We start from the raw sequence: 24,030 nt of genomic DNA, 5'->3' as shown, positions 1-24,030 counted from the left end.
AAAAGGGTTTTAAAATCCCCCTTCCCCCCTAACTCAAAATTTTCCAAAATTTTATTTTAAAAGCTTTTTAAATATTTCTAAAGCACTAATAGATAGAGTGCTAAAAACATCAGAATCGACTTCAGAGGACAAGTTATCTCACGGGAAGATGTTTTTTAAATCCCCCTTCCCCCCAAACTCAAAATTTTCCAAAATTCTACTTTAGAAGCTTTTTAAATATTTCTAAAGCATTAATAGATAGAGTGCTAAAAACATCAGATTCGACTTCAGAGGACACTTTATATCACAGGAAGAGGTTTTTAAAACCCCCCTTCCCCCCAAACTCAAAAATTTCCAAAATTTTACTTTAGAAGCTTTTTTAAATATTTCTAAAGCAATAATAGATAGAGCGCTAAAAGTTTCAGAATCGACTTCAAAGGACACGTTATATCACGGGAACAGGGTTTTAAAATCCCCCTTCCCCCTTAACTCAAAATTTTCCAAAACTTTATTTTAAAAGCCTTTTAAATATTTCTAAAGCACTAATATATAGAGAGCTACAAAAATCAGAATCGACTTCAGATGACACGTTATATCACGGGAAGATGTTATTAAAATCCCCCTTCCCCCCAAACTCAAAAATTTCCAAAATTCTACTTTAGAAGCTTTTTGAATATTTATAACTCATTAATAGATAGAGTTCTAAAAACATCAGAATCGACTTCAGAGGACACGTTATATCACGGGAAGTTGTATTGAAAAACCCCCTTCTCCCCAAACTCAAAAATTTCCAAAATTTTACTTTATAAATTTTTTTTAATATTTATAAATCACTAATAGATAGAGCACTACAAGTTTCAGTATCTACTTCAGAGGACACGTTATATCACGGGAACAGGGTTTTAAAATCCCCCTTCCCCCTAACTCAAAATTTTCCAAAATTTGATTTTTAAAAGCTTTTTAAATATTTCTAAAGCACTAATAGATAGAGTGCTAAAAACATCAGAATTGACTTCAGAGGACACGTTATATCACGGGAAGAGGTTTTTAAAATCCCCCTTCCCCCCAAACTAAAAATTTTCCAAAATTATACTTTAGAAGATTTTAAAATATTTCTAAATCTTTAATACATAGAGTGCTAAAAATATCAGAATCGACTTCATAGGACACGTTATATCACGGGAAGAGGTTTTTAAAATCCCCCTTCCCCCAAACTCAAAAATTCAAAATTTCCAAAATTTTATTTTAAAAGCTTTTTAAATATTTCTAAAGCACTAATAGATAGAGTGCTAAAAACATCAGAATCGACTTCAGAGGACACGTTATATCACGGGAAGATGTTTTTAAAATCCCCTTCCTCCCAAACTCAAAATTTTCCAAAATTTTATTTTAGAAGCTTTTTAAATATTTCTAAAGCACTAATAGATAGAGTGCTAAAAACATCAGAATCGACTTCAGAGGACACGTTATATCACGGGAAGAGGTTTTTAAAATCCCCCTTCCCCCCAAACTCAAAAATTTCCAAAATTTTACTTTAGAAGCTTTTTTAAATATTTCTAAAGCACTAATAGATAGAGCGCTACAAGTTTCAGAATCGACTTCAAAGGACACGTTATATCACGGGAACAGGGTTTTAAAATCCCCCTTCCCCCTTAACTCAAAATTTTCCAAAATTTTATTTTAAAAGCCTTTTAAATATTTCTAAAGCACTAATAGATAGAGTGCTAAAAACATCAGAATCGACTTCAGATGACACGTTATATCACGGGAAGATGTTTTTAAAATCCCCCTTCCCCCCAAACTCAAAATTTTCCAAAATTATACTTTAGAAGATTTTTAAATATTTCTAAAGCAATAATAGATAGAGTGCTAAAAACAACAGAATCGACTTCAGAGGACACGTTCTATCACGGGAAGAGGTTTTTAAAATCCCCCTTCCCCCCAAACTCAAAAATTTCCAAAATTTTACTTTAGAAGCTTTTTTAAATATTTCTAAAGCACTAATAGATAGAGCGCTACAAGTTTCAGTATCTACTTCAGAGGACACGTTATATCACGGGAATAGGTTTTTAAAATCCCCCTTCCCCCCAAACACGAAATTTTCAAACACGTGATTTTATAAGCTTTTTTAATTTTTCTAAATTAATAAAAGATACAGGGCTAAAAAAATCAGAATTGACTTCAGATGACACGTTATATCACGGGAAGATGTTTTTAATACCCCCCTTCCCCCCAAACTCAAAAATTTCAAAAATTCTACTTTAGAAGCTTTTTAAATATTTCTAAAGCATTAATAGATAGAGTGCTAAAAACTACAGACTCGACATCAGAGGACACGTTATATCAAGGGAAGATGTTTTTAATATCCACCTTCCCCCCAAACACAAAATTTTACAAAAATATAATTTATAATCTTTTTTAATTATTTATAAAGAAATAAAACATAGATTGCTACAAGATTCAGAATATACTTCAGAGGACACGTTATATCACGGGAAGAGGGTTTTAAAATCCCTCTTCCCCCCAAACTCAAAATTTTCCAAAATTCTACTTTAGACGCTTTTTAAATATTTATAAAGCATTCATAGATAGAGTGCTAAAAAGATCAGAATTGACTCCAGAGGACATTTTATTTGACGGGAAGATGTTCTTAAAATCCCCTTTCCACCCAAACTCAAAATTTTCCAAAATTCTACTTCAGAACCTTTTTAAATATTTCTAAACCACTAATAGATAAAGCGCTACAAATATCAGAATCGACTTTAGAGGATATATTGTGTTATGGGAAGATGTTTTTGAAATCCCCCTTCCCCCCAAACTCAAAATTTTCTAAAATTCTACTTTAGGAGCTTTTCAAATATTTCTAAAGCTCTAAGACATTGAGTGCTAAAAACATTAGAATCGACTTTAGAGGAGACTTTATATCACAGGAAGAGGCTTTTAAAATCCCCCTTCCCCCCAAACTCAAAAATTTACAAAGTGTTAATTTAGAATCTTTTTTAAATATATCTAAATCAATTATAGATAGAGAGCTACAAATATCAGAATCGACTTTAGAGGACACGTTATATCACGGAAAGAGGTTTTTAAAATCCCCCTTCCCCCCTAACTCAAAAATTTCCAAAATTCCAATTTAGAAGCTTTTTAAATATTTCTAAAGTACTAATAGATAGATAGATAAAAAAATTAGAATATAATTAAGATGGAATTTTATATAACGGGAAGATGTTCTAAAAATCCCCCTTCCCCCCAATCTAAAAATTTTCTAAAATTATACTTTAAAAGCTTTTTTAAATATTTCTAAAGCACTAATAGATAGAGCGCTACAACTATCAGAATCGACATCAGAGGACAAATTATGTTATGGGAAGATGTTTTTGAAATCCTCCTTCCCCCCAAACTCAAAATTTTCCGAAATTCTACTTTAGAAGCTTTTTAAATATTTCTAAAGCACTAATAGATAGAGTGCTAAAAAGATCAGAATTGACTTCAGAGGACACGTTATATCACGGGAAGAGGTTCTTAAAATCCCCCTCCCCCCAAACTCAAAATTTTCCAAAATTCTACTGTAGAAGCTTTTTACATATTTCTAAAGCACTTATAGATAGAGCACTACAAATATCAGAATCGACTTCAGAGGACAAGTTATGTTATGGGAAGATGATTTTAATCTGGTTGATAATTTGAAATTTCAAAAGCCTTATTTTTTACGGGGGTATTTTTATTTGGGGGGAGGGGGATTTTAAAAACCTCTTCCCGTGATATAACGCGTCCTCTGAAGTCGATTCTGATGTTTTTAGCACTCTATGTCTTAGCGCTTTAGAAATATTTAAAAAGCTCCTAAAGTAGAATTTTCGAAAATTTTGAGTTTTGGGGGAAGGGGGATTTCAAAAACATCTTTCCATAACATAATTTATCCTCTAAAGTTGATTCTGATGTTTGTAGCGCTCTATGTCTTAGCGCTTTAGAAATATTTAAAAAAGCTTCTAAAGTAAAATTTTGGATCATTTTGAGTTTGGGGCAAAGGGGGATTTCAAACACATCTTCTCATGACATAGCTTGTCCTCTTAAGTCGAGTCTGATGTTTTTAGCGCTCTCTGTCTTACCCTGACTCAAGCACCAAGCCAGCGCATCAACCAAACACTGCCAACAAGAGGCTTGGTTGACCGCCACTGGTGTCACAACGTCGCTGGCTTGCCGCGGGAAGAGGAGGTGGTGTTTGGTTGACTTTGAATTAATTTTGTAGCAATTCTTTATTGCGTCAACCCCAAAGTCAAAGCTTTTCTTTTCTCGTGTGGTTTAAGTATTTTGATTTTCCTGATTAGAAATCAAGCTGGGCTTGCACAATTCCCAATTTTAGGGGATTCTCCCAAAAATCTCTGTGCCAAACCCAAAAAAAAATTTGGTTCCCCAAATCCCCGAAAATTATCCAATCATGTTGCCACCACCAGTGATTTATCACTAGTGACTATCCCTGCCAAATATTACTTTGTGTACAATAATTCTTCACTACTCTCCTGTATATTAATTTTCACCTCTTGTGTTACTTTGCATATAAACCAGACAGATATGGTTGCAACATATATGATTCTTTATATGTTGACAAAAGTATTATCTTTATAAGATTAAATAGTAAAAATAAGTTTTTTTTTAACTTAAAGTAAGGAGCGACATTAAAACTTAAAACAACCAGCAATTAGACCATACATGAAAGGGGCTGTCCCCTCCTCCACACCGTTCTCTTTATGTTACCTTATTGTAAAGAGCTGGTGGCTGAGGAAGGGACAGCCTCTTTCATATACGGAATAATTATTGTTCATTTTAAGTTTTAACGTCGCTCCTTACTTTCAGTTAATAAAACTTGCTTTTATTTAATTTCTGAACGTTTTTCAACTAATACTGGTTTGATTTTGGCTCCCAGTGCATGAAAAATTAAAACACAAGGCTTATTAGTTTTGGCAGATTTATTCCGGATATGAAGGGTTGCCCCTCCTCAATACCTTCCTCTTTGCACTAAAGCTATTAGTTCTTTTAAAATAGCTTCCTATTCTAATTAAAAGCCCTGTTTTTCAATTTTAGTAAACAGTCAAACTTTAGTGTAAAGAATAAGGTATTGAGGAGGGGCAATCCTTCATATATGGCATAATTTCTGTTTGTTTTTTGAATAATGCTGCTAAATCGGGCTCACTCTCTATGAAATATACCCGTCCCGGAAAACTCCTCCGTGGAAATTTAATCCAATATCCAGTGCACCTCCCCCCGTAAAATTCCCTCCAGACAATTCTTTCCTTGCGGAGAATCCCCCCTCTCTGTAAAATTGCTTGTGGACAATTCACCATGAAAAATTCTTCTTGGCGTTTTTTCATTGGAATAAGATTTTAATTTATATATCGGTTTCTTGGTCACTCCAGAAATGCCCCCTTCCGTGGAAATTATTTCCCAGAAAACAAAACGCCCGGACAAAAGCCTCCAGAACATCTCCAAATAAAAAATTTGGCAAAGAGAATGTAAAGCAATTAAAAAGAATTTCATATAGTAATTCTGTCAATACCCCCCAGTGTAACATTTCCCCCAGAATATTCACTCATCTGAAATTTCCCTCCCACAGGAAAATTTTCCCCTTAGAAATCCACCCCAAGCACAACGTCCCCCCGGGCTAAGGTGCATCTTTGAACTGTTAAACGTTTTATGGAGAGTCCGTAACTACACAAAGTCCATGCTAGTGTTTCAATAAACTCAACAGAAACTTTATGAGCGCATAGACCTATAAAAACAAAAACATCTTCTCATAACATAATTTGTCCTCTAAAAACAATTTGGATTTTTTTACTGGTCTAGGCTATCTCTTTTCAAATCCTTTCCCTAATTAATACAGTTTAAATGGATTGGCTTATCAGCACACTCTTCAACCCCATGGCATTTGCATGCTATGATAAGCAAAGTTGTGACATCACAAACAGGTTTCCTATGCTGGTCAGTTATATATAAAACAAGTTTAAATGTATGAATGTTAAAGAGACTTTAGAAGCTTTTTAAATATTTCTAAAGCACTGATAGATAGAGCGCTACAAATATCAGAATCGAATTTAGAGAACAATTTATGTCATGGAAAGATGTTTTTGAAATCCCCCTTCCCCCCAAACTCAAAATTCTACTTTAGAAGCTTTTTAAATATTTGTAAAGCGCTAAGACATAGAGCGCTACAAACATAAGAATCGACTTTAGAGACCAAATTATATTATGGGAAGAAGTTTTTGAAATCCCCCTTCCCCCCAAACTCAAAATTTTCCAAAATTCTACTTTAGAAGATTTTTAAATATTTGTAAAGCGCTAAGACATAGAGCACTACAAACATAAGAATCAACTTTAGAGACAAAATTATATTATGGGAAGAAGTTTTTGAAATCCCCCTGCACCCCAAACTCAAAATCTTGTAAAATTCTAGCCTTCTTTTCCATGGGGGGGGGGGGGTTCCCTGGGGGTTAAAGTATTTGGACAGTTTGAAGTCAGAAAATAATTATTTCTAGGTAATAGGGCCACTAACAAATTACAGAAGAATAGCAAGATATCTAGAAATGTTGTTAACTAAAAAAAAAAAAAAAAAAAAGAACATCCTTGTATAAAGTAAATGTAATATTTCATTTAAGTTTTAAACATCAGTGCCGACTCGAAAGGATTACGGTTTCTGCCAAAGTTAAATTTCTGCAACCTGGGACTAAACAAGCTGAATGATTCAATTTTCTACTGTCGAGGCAGTCTTAGAGTTGTATTATAACCATAGCATGTTATTGAGAAGCAGGAATTGTGATAACTGTGGCCAGATTTGCGTAAAATATAGAAATTCGTTTTGTTGCCAGAAGTATAGGCTTATACCTATCCAAGGTGGCCGCAAATATTCTCAGGTAAAGTGTAATTTTTCAAAAACGGTCTATGACAAAGCATGGCTGGCTGGTTCACACATTTCTCTGCAAGAGCATTTCTGTTTTTTGATGATTTGGCTTTAAATACTACCTCTAAGGGAGACTTTTATGATCAACAATGTTTCTTGTTGTAAAAAAAAACTGTTCTAAGAGGAGCCAGTAATGAAGAGAGGTTTTTCTGTAAGTATGTCACTGAAACTCTTCTGTTGTGGGAGGAGACGGAATCACTGTTGAGGTCAACGACGCCAAATTTCGGAAGCGTAAATATAATCGTGTTTGGATTGTCGAGGGTGCTTGGGTGCTTGGTGGAATAGAGCAAGGAACTGGTAATTCATTCATGGTTTCTGTGCCGGAGAGAAGTAGTGACACGTTGTTGGGAATGATCCAAAACCGAATCCTGCCAGGGACAACAGTTATCAGCGACTGTTGGAGGACCTACAAGTGCCTGGCTAGCCAGGGCTGTCAGTATTTACATGTCAACCACAGCATGAATTTTTTTGACGCTGCACCAGGTGCTCACACACAACATTAAAAGACACTGGCTTGAAGTTCAAGAAAATACACCTACATATGGCAGAAGAGAAGAACATATGGAAGGATATCTAGCAGAGCACTATTCAAAAAAATATTCAATCTCCTCGAGAATGCACCATTTCATGAAACATATATCAGAGCTTTATAACCCCAACTAATTTGTTTTTTATGGGTATTATTTACTAGTTAATTTTTAAAACGTTGTAACAGAAAATATGGCAATTTACGATATCTAACCACATTTGTTATTAAAGCAATCAAATTTTTTTTTTCCCAATTGTTTTGTGTAGCAATCTTCATTCTTGAAGCTACGAGACGTTATTGAAGTGTAAATAGGGAGGGGGAGAGAGGGGGCGGAAGTAAATATTTAACTATAGAATAATTGGTACTTGTGCATTATAAATAACCCACCACCATACACGAAAGAAGCTAAGTTTGGTTACTGCTAATGAAATAAAATAAAATAGGATGAATATAATAGTCTAGAAACAAATTTGGGAAACATATTTGCACATTACGGAGTGGGGGTAAATTATAGCATATATTAAATACATAACCTAACCTAGGTACCCTTTTCCCTCCCTAAACCCAAAAAACAACAGTTTAAATATTTTAAACATAATAAGAAATCACGTTTTTTGATCGATTTGTCTAACAAATACCCGTTTGTCTGTTTTCCTTGTACAGTCTGTAGCGGTGGGTTATTTATAATGCACAAGTACCGAATAATCTATATGCGTTTTGATTATTTTTTTTGGAAACCCCTTAACATTTTGAGTTGGGTAACCACATAAAACAGATTCAAATAGCTTAATCCTATAATGTTGAAAAATTTTGCTTTTCTTTTTTACATCCGTGATTCAAAATATGTAGAAAATGCTGGAACTTATATAAAAATTTTCTTTCGAGGGTGGAAAGGTTAGCTGCAAGGGGATTTGATAGCAGGAGGAGGGGGAGGGCAGGGACTACATCGTTTGAGTCACAAGTTCGAACCTTCAAACATCCCGGGTTTATGAGGCACAGTGTGGGGCCGGGTGCCCCCCAAACCCCCGCTTTTGAAGCCTTTAACAAAAAAAAAGTTTTTTAAACAGAAATTAAGGAGTAACATTAAAACTTAAAACGAACAGAAATTATTCTGTATATTATAGGGTCTGTCCCCTCCTCAATGCCTCGCTCTTTACGCTAACGTTTGACTTTCTCACAACTTTTTGTTGTTTTTTTTTGTTAAACTTTTTGTTTATTTTTGTTAAACAATAAAAAAATTTAGTTTAAAGAGTGAGGCGTTGAGGAGGGGACAGCCCCTTTCATATACGGAATAATTTCTGCTCGTTTTAAGTTTTAATGTCGCTCCTTGCTTTCAGTTTAAAAAACTTGTTTTTTTTATCTAAAGGCTGCAAACGCGGGAGTTTGGGGGGCGGCAGGCCCCCCAACTGTACCTCCTAACCCCTGTCTGTTTTATCGTTTGAACTTGTGACTCAGCCTGTTTAACGTAAACGTAACGTTAAAAACGTAGTTTTTTTCAAATAGTTTCTGCACGGTTTGTGTCTTAGTGCTTTACAAATATTTAAAAAAACTTCTAAAGTAGAATTTTGGAAAATTTTGAGTTTGGGGGGAAGGAGGATTTCAAAAACTTCTTCTAATAACATAATTTGTCCTCTGAAGTCAATTCTGATATCTGTATTGCTCTATCTATTAGTGCTTTGGAAATATTTAAAAAGCTTATAATGTATAATTTTGGAAAATTTTGAGTTTGCGGGGAAGGGGGATTTTAAAAAACCTCTTCCCGTGATATAACATGTCCTCTGAAGTCGATTCTGAAATTTGTAGTGCTCTATCTATTTGTGTTTTAGAAATATTTAAAAAAGCTTCTAAAGTAAAATTTTGGAAATTTTTGAGTTTGGGGGGAAGGAGGATTTTAAAATCTCTTCCTTTGATATAACGTGTCCTCTGAAGCCGATTCTGATATTTGTAGCTCTCTATCTATTAGTACTTTAGAAATATTTAAAAAGCTACTAAAGTAGAATTTTGGAAAATTTTGAGTTTTGGGGGAGGGGGGATTTCAAAAACATCTTCCCGTAACATAATTTGTCCTCTGAAGTCGATTCAAATATTTGTAGCGCTCTATCTATTAGTGCTTTAGAAATATGTAAAAAGCTTTCTAAAGTCAAAATTTTGGAAAATTTTGAGTTTGGGGGGAAGGGGGTTTTTAAAAAGCTCTTCCGGTGATATAACGTGTCCTCTAAAGTCGATTCTAATGTTTTTAGCACTCTATCTATAAGTGCTTTAGAAATATTTAAGAAGCTTCTTTTGTAAAACTTTGGAAAATTTTGAGTTTGGGGGAAAGGGGGATTTCAGAAACATCTTCCCATGACACAAATTGTCTTCTAAAGTCGATTCTGATGTTTTTAGCGTTCTATAGCATCTGAAGTAGAATTTTGGAAAATTTTGAGTTTGGGGGGAAGGGGGATTTCAAAAAACATCTTCCCATGACATAAATTGTCCTCTAAAGTCGATTCTGATATTTGTAGCGCTCTATCTATTAGTGCTTTATAAATATTTAAAAAGCTTCTTAAGTAGAATTTTGAAAAATTTTGAGTTTGGGGGGAAGGGGGATTTCAAAAACATCTTCCCATGACATGAAGTGTCTTCTAAAGTTGATTCTGTTGTTTGTAACGCTCTATGTCTTAGCGCTTTAGAAATATTTAAACAAGTTTATTAAGTAAAAATTTTGGAAAATTTTGAGTTTTGGGGGAAGGGGGATTTAAAAAACATCTTCCCATGACATAAATTGTCCTCTAAAGTCGATTCTGATTTTTGTAGCGCTCTGTGTCTTAGCTCTTTAAAAATATTTAAAAAGCTTCCAAAGTAGAATATTTGAAAATTTTGAGTTTGGGGGGAAGGAGGATATTAATAACCTCTTCCCGTGATATATTATGTCCTCTGAAGTCGAGTCTAATGTTTTTAGAACTCTATCTATTAGTGCTTTAGAAATATTTAAAAAGCTTATAAAGTAGAATTTTTGAAAATTTTGAGTTTGGGTGTAAGGGGGATTTTAAAAACCTCTTCCCGTGATATAACGTGTCCTCTGAAGTCGATTCTTATTTTTTTAGCACTCTATCTATTAGTGCTTTAGAAATATTTAAAATTCTTCTTAAATATAATTTTGTAAAATTTTGAGTTTGGGGGGAAGGGGGATTTTAAAAACCTCTTCCCGTGATATAACATGTCCTCTGAAGTCGATTCTGATGTTTTTAGCACTCTATCTATAAGTGCCTTAGAAATATTTGAAAAGCTTCTAAAGTAGAATTTTGGAAAATTTTGAGTCTGGGGGGAAGGGGGATTTCAAAAACATCATCCCATGACACAAATTGTCCTCTAAAGTCGATTCTGCTGTTTGTAGTGTTCTATGTCTTAGTGCTTTAGAAATATTTAAAAAAGCTTCTGAAGTAGAATTTTGGAAAATTTTGAGTTTGGGGGGAAGGGGGATTTTAAAAACCTCTTCCCATGATATAATGTGTCCTCTGAAGTTGATTCTGATGTTTTTAGCACTCTTATCTATTAGTGCTTTAGAAATATTTAAAAAGCTTTTAAAATAAAATTTTGGAAAATTTTCAGTTAGGGGGGAAGGGGGATTTTAAAACCCTCTTCCCGTGATATAACGTTTCCTCTGAAGTCGTTTCTGAAACTTGTAGCACTCTATCTATTAGTGCTTTAGAAATATTTAAAAAAGATTCTAAATTACAAATTTGGAAAATTTTGAGTTTGGGGAGAAGGGGGATTTTAAAAACCTCTTCCCGTGATATAACGTGTCTTCTGAAGTTGATTCTGATGTTCTTAGCACTATATCTATTAGTGATTTAGAAATATTTAAAAAACTTCTAAAGTAGAATTTTGGAAATTTTTGAGTTTGGGGGGAAGGGGGATTTTAAAAACCTCTTCCCGTGATATAATGTGTCCTCTGAAGTTGATTCTGATGGTTTTAGCACTCTATCTATTAGTGCTTTTGAAATATTTAAAAAGTTTTTAAAATAAAATTTTGGAAAATTTTGAGTTAGGGGGGAAGGGGGATTTTAAAACCCTCTTCCCGTGATATAACGTGTCCTCTGAAGTCGATTCTGAAACTTGTAGCGCTCTATCTATTAGTGCTTTAGAAATATTTAAAAAAGCTTCTAAAGTAAAATTTTGGAAAATTTTGAGTTTGGGGGGAAGGGGGATTTTCAAAACCTCTTCCCGTTATATAAGGTGTCCTCTGAAGTCGATTCTGATGTTTTTAGCACTCTATCTATTAATGCTTTAGAAATATTTATAAAGCTTATAAAGTAGAATTTTGGAAAATTTTGAGTTTGGGGGAAGGGGGATTTAAAAAACATCTTCCCATAACATAATTTGTCCTCCGATGTTGATTCTTATGTTTGTAGTGCTCTATCTATTAGTGCTTTAGAAATATTTTAAAAGCTTCTAAAGTAAAATTTTGGAAATTTTTGAGTTTGGGGGGAAGGGGGATTTCAAAAACATCTTCCCATGACACAAACTGTCCTCTAAAGTCGATTCTGTTCTTTGTAGCATTCTATGTCTTAGCGCTTTAGAAATATTTAAAAAAGCTTCTGAAGTAGAATTTTGGAAAATTTTGAGTTAGGGGGATTTCAAAAACATATTCCAATAACATAGTTTGTCCTCTGAAGTCGATTCTGGTTTTTGTAGCACTCTATCTATTAGTGCTTTAGAAATATTTAAAAAGCTTCTAAAGTAGAATTTTGGACAATTTTGAGTTTAGGGGGAAGGGGGATTTCAATAACCTCTTCCCGTGATATAACGTGTCCTCTGAAGTCGATTCTGATGTTTTTAGCACTCTATCTATTAGTGCTTTAGAAATATTTTAAAATCTTCTAAAGTAGAATTTTTGAAAATTTTGAGTTTGGGGGGAAGGGGGATTTTAAAAACCTCTTCCCGTGACATAATGTCTCCTCTGAAGTCGATTCTGATGTTTTTAGCACTCTATCTTTCAGTACTTTAGAAATACTTTAAAAGCTTCTAAAGTAGAATTTTAGAAAATTTTGAGTTTGGGTGGAAGAGGGATTTCAAAAACATCTTCCCATGACATAATTTGTCCTCTAAAAACGATTAGGGTATTTTTACTGGTCTCTCTTGTCAAATCCTTTCCCTAATTAATACAGTTTAAATGGTGTTATCAACACAGAGGTGTTTGGCATGTGCCTGCTACCCTCAAGGGTAAGGGTTTCTGATAAGCTAAGTCTTGACATCACAACAAACCTGGTTTTATTATACCATAAAAATAGTCAGCAAGGATAGGAAATTAAATGGTTTAGGATTTAAATAGGATTTTGGAATATATTTTAATGAACAAGATTAAAAGCTGAAGTTGTGTAAGGTAAACAGTGATTTATGATTATGATAGTAATATAGGATGAAATATGAGTTAAAACAACTAGTAATGCGCAATAATTTACCATTACATAGAGGGGGGAGGAGGAGTGGAAGTAGGTACTTCAAAGTACCTTCTCAGGACATACCTTAGCATGTACATCCATCCCTGAAAGTTTCATTTTCCTAACCCAACCCCTTTCCAAGATAGCCAAAAGTAACTAAAGTAGAATTTTACCTTCATTTCCGACAAAAATGATTATTATATTCATAGAGAGCATAAAAAAAGGCATTGAGTGGTATATTCACTTTAGTTGTAAGTGAATAATATGATTTGGTAAAAATTTACTAAGTTGACTACATAGTCTATCCCATCCCTAAGATAGCCATCGAATCGTAAGATTCACCTCTTTGTTTCCACAAGTACTAGAAATGTACATTTTAATAGTCATTTTTAATTTGGAAGTTTTTTCCTCTATTCCTTCTCTTAGAGAAATTCTAAAAGCTATGCAGCAGAAAAGGGAGAAATCCTAGTACAACAAAGGAGACAAAGGAGAAACGCCAATTAAACTCTAATAAAATTAGCTAATAGAAGCTGCGTTTTAAAATTTTTAATACAAGAAAATCAATTTTTTCTCTTTTTAGTTTTCACTTTTAATTTTTTACCATTTAAACGATTTCATTTTTTTATTATTGAGAAATTATTTGAAACTTAGACATGTGAGTTTATTTAAAGGTAATCTATTGAATAAGACAAATAATATACATTTTGGAATTCATAAAATGTGAAGTTTACTAACTTTCACTGGTGTATTTTTTGATGTTTTGCTTTAATATGCTACGTTGAAAATGAACTTAGGCTACCAGTCCATGCACCTTTTAATGTTCTCTCCAGATGGTAATTTTAAGTAGTCTAGGCTAGCCTAGTTTTCCAGAAAATCAGATTTTCAAAAAAAGTAAATTAGAATAAGAATGATAAAAACAGATGTGTATATAGGTTTGATGCTTGGCCTCTCCAAAAGGAAACATTAATAAAACAATTCTCAGGCTGCTTCAGAACTTGCAGAAAAATTGCAGTCCACAGATATTTCAGGCACTTCCACCTTCCACCACTTTTTTAATGAGATAAATGAATTGTCAATTAATGGGATCTCTCCTTCCTGTAATTGTTGTCATTGTCTTGCTTGTTTGCCATTAAATTGATTTGAAGGAAAGAGTTTATAGAAAACTGGTAAATTTGCAGTTTTTAACACAGTCTGTCTAGGATGAAAATGAAGATATCACTTGATGTGCTTTTTATGCTCTGTCATAATTCATTAATCATATATGGGGGGAAATTCATTTTGAGGCCTTAAAGGTCTAGAAGGGTTTCAAAACAGTCCATAACAATTTGAAGTTCAAAAATATGGTAATTGTTTAGCCTTGTGACACCTGATAAGGAGACATGTTAAGAAAACAATTCTTACTTTAAAATATGTATAATGATCCTAGTTCTTATATTATCCAATGGGAGAACCTTAATCACCAGGTCTTTCATCTAAAAATCCTTCTTTTTCAAGCTTAAAAGAAAATGTTTCCAAAGCCCATGCTAAAAGTACCACGTTGCTCAAGTCTTTTGAAATTGCCACTGTAAACTGCTGCCAAATAAGTTGTTTTATAGATAGCATTTAGCATGTGTGTCAAAAAACGTGTTTAAAGAAAAAGTAGTGGTAAAAAAAATTCCGTGCATCTTTTGTAACCTAACCTAACCTGATAACTTCAATTCAAAATCAACGGATTTTTTATATAATTTTTTTTATATTATTTTATTTCTTTTCAATGCCATGCATATTTTGTATTTTCAGTTTTTCGCCAAAAATACAACATTTTGATTTTTGCCACTGCTATTAATATTTTATATTTACGCCACTGCTATTTGCCCTTTGCCACTGCTCTTAAAAAAAAAAAATATTAAAAAGACCGGCATGAACGCTAGGCTATCTATAAAAGAACTTATTAGGCAGCAATTTAAAGCGGCAATTTAAAAAGACTTAAGCATTGAATTTTCAATGAGGTGATATTTGGAAACTTTTTCTCTTTTGAGGATTTTTAGAGGAAAGACTTGATGATAAAGGTTCTCCCGTTGGATAATATAAGAACTAGGATCATTATACATATTTTAAAGTAAGTATTGTTTTCTTAACATTTCTCCTTATCAGGTGTCACAAGGCTAAACAATTACCAAAAATATATCTAGAAAAACAGGTTGGTAAGAAAAATTAGCATTTTTAGTGTAATGAGATAGAAAATGATGCCATAATGCTCCATACATTTCTAGGGAAAAATGGGAAACCAAAACTTAAAAAATTGTAGAAATCAAGCCCAAATTCAATGCATAAATCATTGAAGTTTCCAGGGAAAATAATCAAGTATTCTTTTTCAAGATGTTATTGGCATTGGAAAATATTTTGTTGTTCATATTATTGACCTACAAATAAATTGAACATACCACTAGATGCCATTTTTTATACTTTTTCTGAATATAATAATTACTTTTCTTACAAATTCAATTTTGAGCCCTTTTAGAAGACTTGAAAATAATAATATAATTCTGAATTTTTTTGGATCTAAAAATGGGTTATAACATTTGTTTCAAACTTACTATTTCATTACAAATCTATTTTGTAAAATTTGTACAATTCATTAGAATTGATTTGTCAAAATTAAGTTGATTAAACAAATTCAAAACAAATCTGCCATTTTTTTTCTTCTTGTTCTGTTATACTGCTTAAAAACTACTGTTTCACCTATTTGTTGGAAAATATTGAACCCAACAGAAGAAAAATGGAGAAGTTGTTTTGAATATTTTATTCAACTTAATCATGATAAATCAATGCTTATGGATTATATAACTTTAAAAAAAGGATTTATAATCAAACAGTAAGTTTGAAATCCATGGTTTAAGCCTTTTTTATACCTAAAAACTAGAATTTTTTGATCATTTTCAAGGATTCAATACTGCTTAAATTTGAATTTGCAAGAAAAGTGATTATTATATTAGTAAAAAGCATAACAAAAGGTATCAAGTGGTATATTTGCTTTATTCATAAGTAAATAATATGAACAGCAAAATCTTTACCTTGGCATCTTTGTATCAAACTCAGAAATACTTCCTGTCCCTATTAAACTAAAACAGAATATACCTTTGTTAGTTGTCAGGTTTTTTTTTCTAATATATAGTAGAGCAGAAATATAAGCCAGGGCATATTCATTATTGTTTTTTTATAGGAGTCATTTCATTGGCAATCATTGAGTATTGTCCCATGTGTTCATTTAAACTTTTTTAATGTGTAAGTAGGCATATTAAACTTACATTTTTATAATCTCATATCTTACTTGTTTATGTTGATGTCTATATAGGATTATTGACCCAAACTTCAATTTCTACCTCAAGGCTGCTTCCATATGGAATCAGGCCATGACCCATCCCAAGGTAAACACTGCCTAAATTCTTAGGCTAGCTGTTTATACACACTTCATATGTCAAGACTATACCAAATGCAGAGATTAACATGATGTATAATAAAAAAGTAGTACAATTCAGTTTTAAGGTAAGTTTTCAGTTTTTTGGAAAAAATTAATTATTTCCCAAAAAAGCAGTTCATGTAAAAAAATAGGCTGATATGGCAACACTGAGAAGAGCATCAATACTACACTAGTTTACATTACAGTCAGGGCTATTGAATCATTGTCTTGTTGCATGTGTGCACATGTATTCCTACCTTTGTTTATGTGCAAGTGTGAGTGGACTTAGCACAAATATACATCTAGATGTTATAAAATCATGTATTTAAATGTTTCACATTAAAATCTCTCATTACCCCATTTGGGGGGTTGCAACCCATAGTTTAAGAAGGCCTGACCTAGACTATCAGGGCTATTCATGGAACTTTACTTTGCCAGGCTCCTTTGGAGCCCCACATTGCCTAACCAAAGTTGATGAAAACTATGATGCACACAAACAAAGAAGAAAAAGATAATGAAACAAATCACAAAAATGTAAAAGAGCTAAAGGATGAGTTTCACACAAGATTTTGACTAATAAATAACTGTTTGGTCACCATAACCAGGATTATTGTCATGGACACTGTTTTCAGCTATATCAATTTTAAATGGGTTGAAACATAAGACATCTACCAATTTTTAATTTACTAGTCTTTTTTTTCTAGCCAGATACTGATTTCTTTGCCCATAAATCTGGTTTCTGCAACTTTAATCAAAGGATCTGGTGAAGAATGGAGATAATAAGTATAGGCCAGTAATTCAAAACAATAACAAGCTCAACCACTCTCTTTAAATACTAAAGAAAGTTTGTCCAGGAAACAATTGTTTATGGTACCTTTTTTAATGTTGAATTATTGGCCTATAAAAATCAAAAGAAAAGAAATAAGAAATAACAAATTGAACCACATTTCAATTTAATAATACTTAACAAGTGCTGTAAAGTGATTTTAAGGTTTTAAGTGAGGTTATGCTAGATACCTTATTAGGTACTCCCTTTATAGGGGTATAGTTACGGTCCTAAAATAAATAACCTTGGGTAGCGTGCCTTAGGCTTTGACCTGACTAACTTGGCATACCAGCTGGGATTTATTTGAGAGGCTTAAATAAGATTGCAGAGAGGATGGCTGTAACATAATACTTTTATTTTATGCAACACACAATACACTCTCTGGTACTATAAAACTGCTTGGACTAATTGTCCCAGAGAATGAACAATTTTAAGACTACTGTGATAATATTATAGGACACTTAAACATTTACAATATTTGACATATAATCCAAGGTATTTCTTATTTATTTATTTATTTGAAAACCTGTCATACAAAAGCAACAAGACAGAGCAGTAAGAGAAAAAAAAATAAAGACAGCAATTGGACACTTTGCAAAATACAAGACAAGCAAATATACCAAAAAAACAACAACAGAATAACAAGAAAAAGGCTTCTAAGCAAATGAGTATAAACACAAACATTTACTATTTAATGTGCCCATTATCTTACCACTGCAAGATATGCCTCCAGTCACATGACAAATTAATTTTTAAAATTTGACAATACTTGTTGATATGGCGATACATGAATCAATTATACTATAACAAATAAACACAAACGATTTTTGGGTCCAAGGTTAGAGCTGAAGGCAATAAGTTAAGGAATGATAACATCACCATCAAATTTATATAATATATGTGCAAAAAAAGAAAAAAAATCTTCAACACAGCACAACCTACTATATATGCTGCAGAACAGTAAAGTTAAACAATCATACAAAAATTAAATTATTATTCTAATTAAAATTATTGAAAAATTCATCACCATTAAAAACACAAGACGCCATACCATAAGAAAAAAAGACAATACATCATTGCTTAAGAATGTGGGACCAATCATGTAAATTCCCATCAATTTTTTGATTAAGCTTTGCTATCCATCTAGTGATGGCAACCTCTAGGTCAGCAACCTTGATTTTTGCGATAGTGAAAAAATTTCTATACCATGGAGGCAGATGAAGCAGATACTTGGCAAAACAAAAGAACATGGATCAAACTTTACTCTTGTCAGTTTTAGTTAGAAGTTTCCAGAAGGGTGCAGTTGAGAGGATATGGGGAAGGGCAACAGTATTATATAGTTTTGCTAGAAGATGTCAGTTTAATTGAAGTTTATAAGATACAATGGAAGTGTAAGCTGCTGAGATTCTATGTCTGATTTGCTCAAGAAGAAGTTTTTGGGTGAGTCAGATAGAAGAAGCAATGGGCAGATCTAAATACATAAGGTGACCTATAGATTGAACAGAGCTAGATCCAAGCATGATGGAAGGGGCAGAGGAATTTGCTTTCCAGCTAAACAGGACAATATCAGATTTGGAGGAGTTGAATTCAAGCCCAATTTTCTGATATTTTGCCTCAATGATTTTAAAAATGCTGGTGATATGTTGAAGAGTTCAACTAAGGTTTAGGATGTCGTCAGCATAGCACATCAAGGAAAGGTTTACAGAAGACAAAATCAGTGAAGGAGGGCACAAATCTTGTGCTTCCAGAGCATAGCTATTAAAGAGGTCGGGAGAGGTGACAGCTCCTTGACGGGCCTCTCTCTTGACTATGATAAGTTTTCTACGCGAAAATGGGGGCATCCTTTTATCTGGGGGTAGTTTCAGATGGATATGAGGCCTTGAATATAAATCCCAAAGAGAAAAAATAATGGCCAGATTCAGTCCACGTTTACCAGCTTTCAGAAGCATTGCTGTGTGGATAAGAGAGTCAAATGCACGTCTGACATCATGTCCCCCCAAAACAAGGCTTTATCCAAACTATTTCACATCAGTCAGGGCATTTGAAACAGTGGTTAAAGCGTTGGCACTGCTGTTGCAAATGCAACAGGCAATGTACCAGCAGAGGTTTGCCTGTTAAGTGAATTAGCATGCACTCAGTCTCAAATATATATATATATATATATATATATATATATATATATATATATATATATATATATATATATATATATATATATATATATATATATATATATAATGTCAACCACATTTATCTGGCCAATTGACATACTTAGCCAGGAAATTGGTTATTGAGCAAGTTCCTTTCAAGCCCACACATTCCAGGATGTGTACTTTTATCTTAATAAAGAGTGGCATTTCAAAACTTGGCATTTGATATTTTTTGCATTATAAATTTTTTATTTCATATTAAATTATTTTTTGTTTAATTAGGCAATTATCACAGTACTCTCCCCTTTAAAAAGAGGTTGTCCCCAACTCTATATATTTTACTTTTAAAATAACAAGTTTTAAGTACTTTGCACATGCTTCTTATGTAATTTATCCTTGTTTTTCTTTTTCTCTCTTTTTCTTTTCGTCTTAATGACAATAAACTTTTCTTTTCAAACCCTTTCTAATATGCATCTTCTCTTTTAATTTGACCCACAATGGCTCAACCATCTTCTTAGTGTCTTTACTTGAAGTAGATTTAAAGTTACATTAGAAACTATTTGATTAGTTTGAGTTTAAATTTAATTCCCATTAATATTTGAATTCTTGGATAATGTGGTTGATTTAATATATATCTTCTGGGGTTAGAAATGCCTTGGATAATTAATAAATAACATTTTTTTTTAGTAACCACAGATTTCACTTAAACACAAAATATTACATTTTCTTCAGCTTAATGGATGCCATTTAGGCTATAAGCCATTTGCTTATACATCTCAAGCATTGTAGATTACTGATTTGAATTCTCTTTTTGGTCAATAAATTGGTAGTAAATTATCACTTATTACTGGATTCTGTTGACATTGATTTCAGACAAGGTAATCATATAGGTCCTGGATACAAAGATTATCTTGGGATATGCTAACTACGTGCTCTTGCAATGAATCAGAAATTGTTTGATATTGGCATAATACATGAACCAAAAATTGGCTGAACTTTTATCCAACTTTGGTTGATTTCAGCAAAAATTAAAACCAAAAATGGGCTGTAAAAAAAAAACTAGGTCTGTGGTCTAAAGAAAAATTTTTCATATCAATATACAAAATAAAACATTACTGTTTGTATATATAAGGAAAATGCTCACACACTAATATAAACAAATATTGACCAAATATCACAAAACTTAGATAGAACATTAAACTACTGGTTAAAACTTAAAGCATTTATGAAAAAATTAAACACGGTATATACACTAGCATTGGAATTAATTCCAATTAGTACTTTGTTAACTGTTTATAAAGCATTAATAGAGAATATTGCTTGAACAAAACTGCTGATTTATACACTGACCACAAGTCACACAACTTAGACAGAACAACCATCAAAAAACATTTGGTTAAATTTTCAAAGTTACTTTAAAACTCGGCATAGTAATAAAAACACAAGAAGTCATGATTTTTTTCCATGTAGATTTGTCATAAAGCAAAACTAAAATTTTGTATAACTCTCTTTCTCTAAAACAAAACACTTAAAATACCATTTTAAAATGTTTATATATAGTTTGTTCTGACATAAACTATGTTGATACATAAATTAATTGTTTAAAAACAAACAATAATTATGTAACCTTACAATTAATTTAAACACTGCTATGTTTATTCTTTGTACAAATTTTAAATCGATCCAGCAAGACGTTTAATCTGATAAGTCTTAAACTGCAATTAAAATATTTACACAATTTTCTTTTTAACTCTAACAAGTGGATTTACACACTATAACAGAGAACTTTGATTAGCCTCTATTTAAAGGCTTAGAAACAGCTATTACAACACAACTTTGCTATTAAAATTTAATATATGCAATTGCTACGATAAAAATACCATATTTATTAATGTTTAGCAAAATGCATTTACAATTAAATATGTTTTCAACACTAGTTATCCTGATTATATAGATTAATTATTCGCTTTTTTTTAATCTTTGTGTTCCAAATTTTCTTTTGTTCTATTTTGAATACAATTGTCTCAGTAATTGCTTTCCACTTACTCTATGTAGGTTCGTTCATACCAACTTTTGAGCTTTTAAATTTTTTTTTTTTCGAATTTCCGGTCATTGAGACAGTTTAGCCTGTCATCTCTTTTTTTTCAGCTTTAATGTTCTTACGGGATAAGGCTCAGCTTACAGCTTAGATTTGATAAGCTCAAAGTTTAGCTATTCGCCTTTTTATATGTTATGACGCTATCAATTGACTTGTGCTTGTACTTTAAGGTTTGCTTACCACAAGTTTCTTCTGATAGCTCCATAGAACATATCCAGGTTCTCTTGTCTGACTGCTAATGCTGAAAGGAGTGTTATGAACTTGTACAGAGCAATTAATTAGTTATCACCACACTTTTTATGTGTGTCTACAGTTTTCTCTTGGTCTCTTTCCCTTATCAAAAAAGTGGCCCTACTGCAAGGAATATATCTTGCCTTCTTTTTTTTGTTACTTACAGTAATTTACTTTAAGAGATATAAGCAATATAACTGTTTTCGCTTTAACTTCCCAAACTGTTGTAGTCCTGCCTTAAATTTCGACTTCAACTTGTGTCATTTAGGCTATTAAGGTACCCTTTTAAAATTGTTTATGCCATGTTTGTCATTTTTTCCAAAAACGATTTCCATATAAAGAGCATAATTTTCAATTCTACCTGAAGCATATCTCCAGTATTTCGAGTTAATGGCGGCCAGGGTTACACATCTGTCTTGGTGGCTCCCTAGCATAATATGCTACTTATTTTTACTAATTAGTACTAAAATCTTGTACTAGTCTTGTTTGGTCAGCTCAATATGCACGTATATCGAAGTCTAGCCGACTTCACCCAATTTCTTTTTGCTTTATTTTCAACTTGTCCCTTTTTCCTCTTTTTTTGATTATTTACGTCAATGAGGCCTAAGGTTTTTTCAAGTCTTTTTCAGCTTTTTCAGTGCAATAGGTCTTTTCTAAGCCTATATTTATGTGTCTTCTATTTTATTAAATAGCTTTTACAAGTTTTTATGCCGATTGTCATTGTATCTTCAATTTCATTATCTCCCTGTTTTTAAGGGGGGGGGGTGTCTGTTAAAACGTTGAAGCCTTACGGCTCTTTACTATAGGCAACGGTATAGCATTGCCTCTGTTGATTGGAGGGCAGTAAGATAGGTCATTGACTTTTACGGGTGGCCACCGAACTCTTAATTTTGGCTGTTTCTATTCGTTTTAAGTTCGAGTCGATTGTTCTTTTAATTTCATTTCGTTTTAGATTATTTTTTTTTCAGTTAGTAATAGTAATGAGGGAGTATTTGTATTTGGAACAACTAAAAATTTTCATTTACGCTCGAATCCCCCCCCCCCTCTTCATCTACTTTTTAGAATAAATTATTCTATATGAGCAGGCTAAAAAAGGATAACAGAGTGACAGAGAGATGACCAATGTGAATTGCATTTACAATTGTGCAACATCTTTCAAGGTTAAAGTTCAATCTATTAGATCTTTTGTGATGGTTGTTAAGCTTAAAAAAGTCTAAATCTCACTTACTGAATATAACCCTGGCAGACTGTTGTAGCTTCTTAGAGTTTTGGTGAATATAATAAGTAATAAAATCTTTTAGGCAATTCTCTAGACTGGAATATGACGTATGTGAAGTCAAGATTTATTTATCATTCATTATTTGTCTACAAGTATTCTAATCCCTGTCTCTCATATTCTACATCATGTTGTCTGAAAGCATCTTCCGAAGGACATCAGGCTGCTGATCAAAAATTTAAAAGCTACAATGAAGAAAAGGAGATCAAATACAAAGGATTTATGAAAGCCTGGCAGTTGCACAGTTTTGATGGAGTAAAAGCTATCCAGCATTCAGATGCAGTCAGAATCCCATATATCACAAACCCCAATGATGTTCTCGTTGAAGTTTGTGCATCCTCAGTAAATCCACTGGACCTTGCCATGGCAAGTACGTGATTCTGTATAATTTAGTGTTGTTTTAGTTGCTAATTGTTTCTTGCAACCCCTATATATAATTTTATTGCAGATTTTCTACTTTCACTTTAACAGATGGATTAACAAGTGTTTTTAATGATTAGACTTGAGGCAAGCTATATGAAAGCCAATTATTTTTCAAGTAGAAGAATCTTGATGTCTACGAAATTTGCAACTAACTAATGAGCGATTCAGATCTTATAATGAGAATATTTATAAGAACAGTTTTATCAGAAAATTTGTAATAGAAAACGCATATTGTTCTACTGCTCAAGAGATGTTTATTTCCTTTACCTCTTAATTTTTTCCATGTTCTGTTTTTTTTTTTTTATTGAGCAGAAAGCATACAACAGACAGTGCAGACAATTAAATAATATTACAAAAAAGAAAAAAACAAGATAAAACAAACTAGTAATTTCCAACATCCCCGCTCCTCACCAAATATACCAAAAAAAGGAAAAAGAAAACACATGTAATGGCCTGGCTACATACACTTAATTTTCTAACTAGTGATCGGCCAAGAAGAAATACAACCACCCCAATGACCCCCCCCCCCCCCCCAAAAAAAAAATCAAGATAACCAATCTTTCACTACTGATTAACATTCTGGGGCACTTTGTCTCCTGAATACTCACTAGAATAGAGTTCTACACACCAGTCCCTGATAATCTGGAAAGCTAGTACTAGCTCCACTTCCATGTAAAGTGACAAAATTACCAGCATAAAGAGTTTCA

The 24,030-nt window shown here is 32.7% G+C and overlaps 2 protein-coding genes across 2 annotated transcripts in view; one reads left to right on the top strand and one right to left on the bottom strand.

Moving 5' to 3' along the window:
- LOC148955346 (SH3 domain-binding glutamic acid-rich protein homolog) overlaps positions 1 to 13,358 on the bottom strand; it is a 76,609-nt gene extending 63,251 nt beyond the window's left edge. Inside the window, exon 1 of the mRNA XM_089101669.1 lies at positions 13,223 to 13,358. Within this exon, the coding sequence (XP_088957795.1) occupies positions 13,223 to 13,267 (45 nt within the window). The 5' untranslated portion in view covers positions 13,268 to 13,358. The remainder of the gene's footprint in view (positions 1 to 13,222) is intronic.
- A 2,765-nt stretch (positions 13,359 to 16,123) lies between these two features.
- LOC148955345 (NAD(P)H oxidoreductase RTN4IP1, mitochondrial) overlaps positions 16,124 to 24,030 on the top strand; it is a 55,480-nt gene continuing 47,573 nt past the window's right edge. Inside the window, exons 1-2 of the mRNA XM_089101655.1 lie at positions 16,124 to 16,144; positions 22,926 to 23,270. Coding sequence (XP_088957781.1) covers positions 16,141 to 16,144; positions 22,926 to 23,270 — 349 coding nt within the window. The 5' untranslated portion in view covers positions 16,124 to 16,140. The remainder of the gene's footprint in view (positions 16,145 to 22,925; positions 23,271 to 24,030) is intronic.

This window comes from Artemia sp. Qi Xiang Cuo, chromosome 2, assembly GCF_049724085.1.
Source record: "Artemia sp. Qi Xiang Cuo chromosome 2, ASM4972408v1, whole genome shotgun sequence".
In the NCBI taxonomy this organism is placed as follows: Eukaryota; Metazoa; Arthropoda; class Branchiopoda; order Anostraca; family Artemiidae; genus Artemia; species Artemia sp. Qi Xiang Cuo.
The sequence above is the reverse complement of the archived record's forward strand: the minus strand, read 5'-3'. Positions and strand labels throughout refer to the sequence as shown.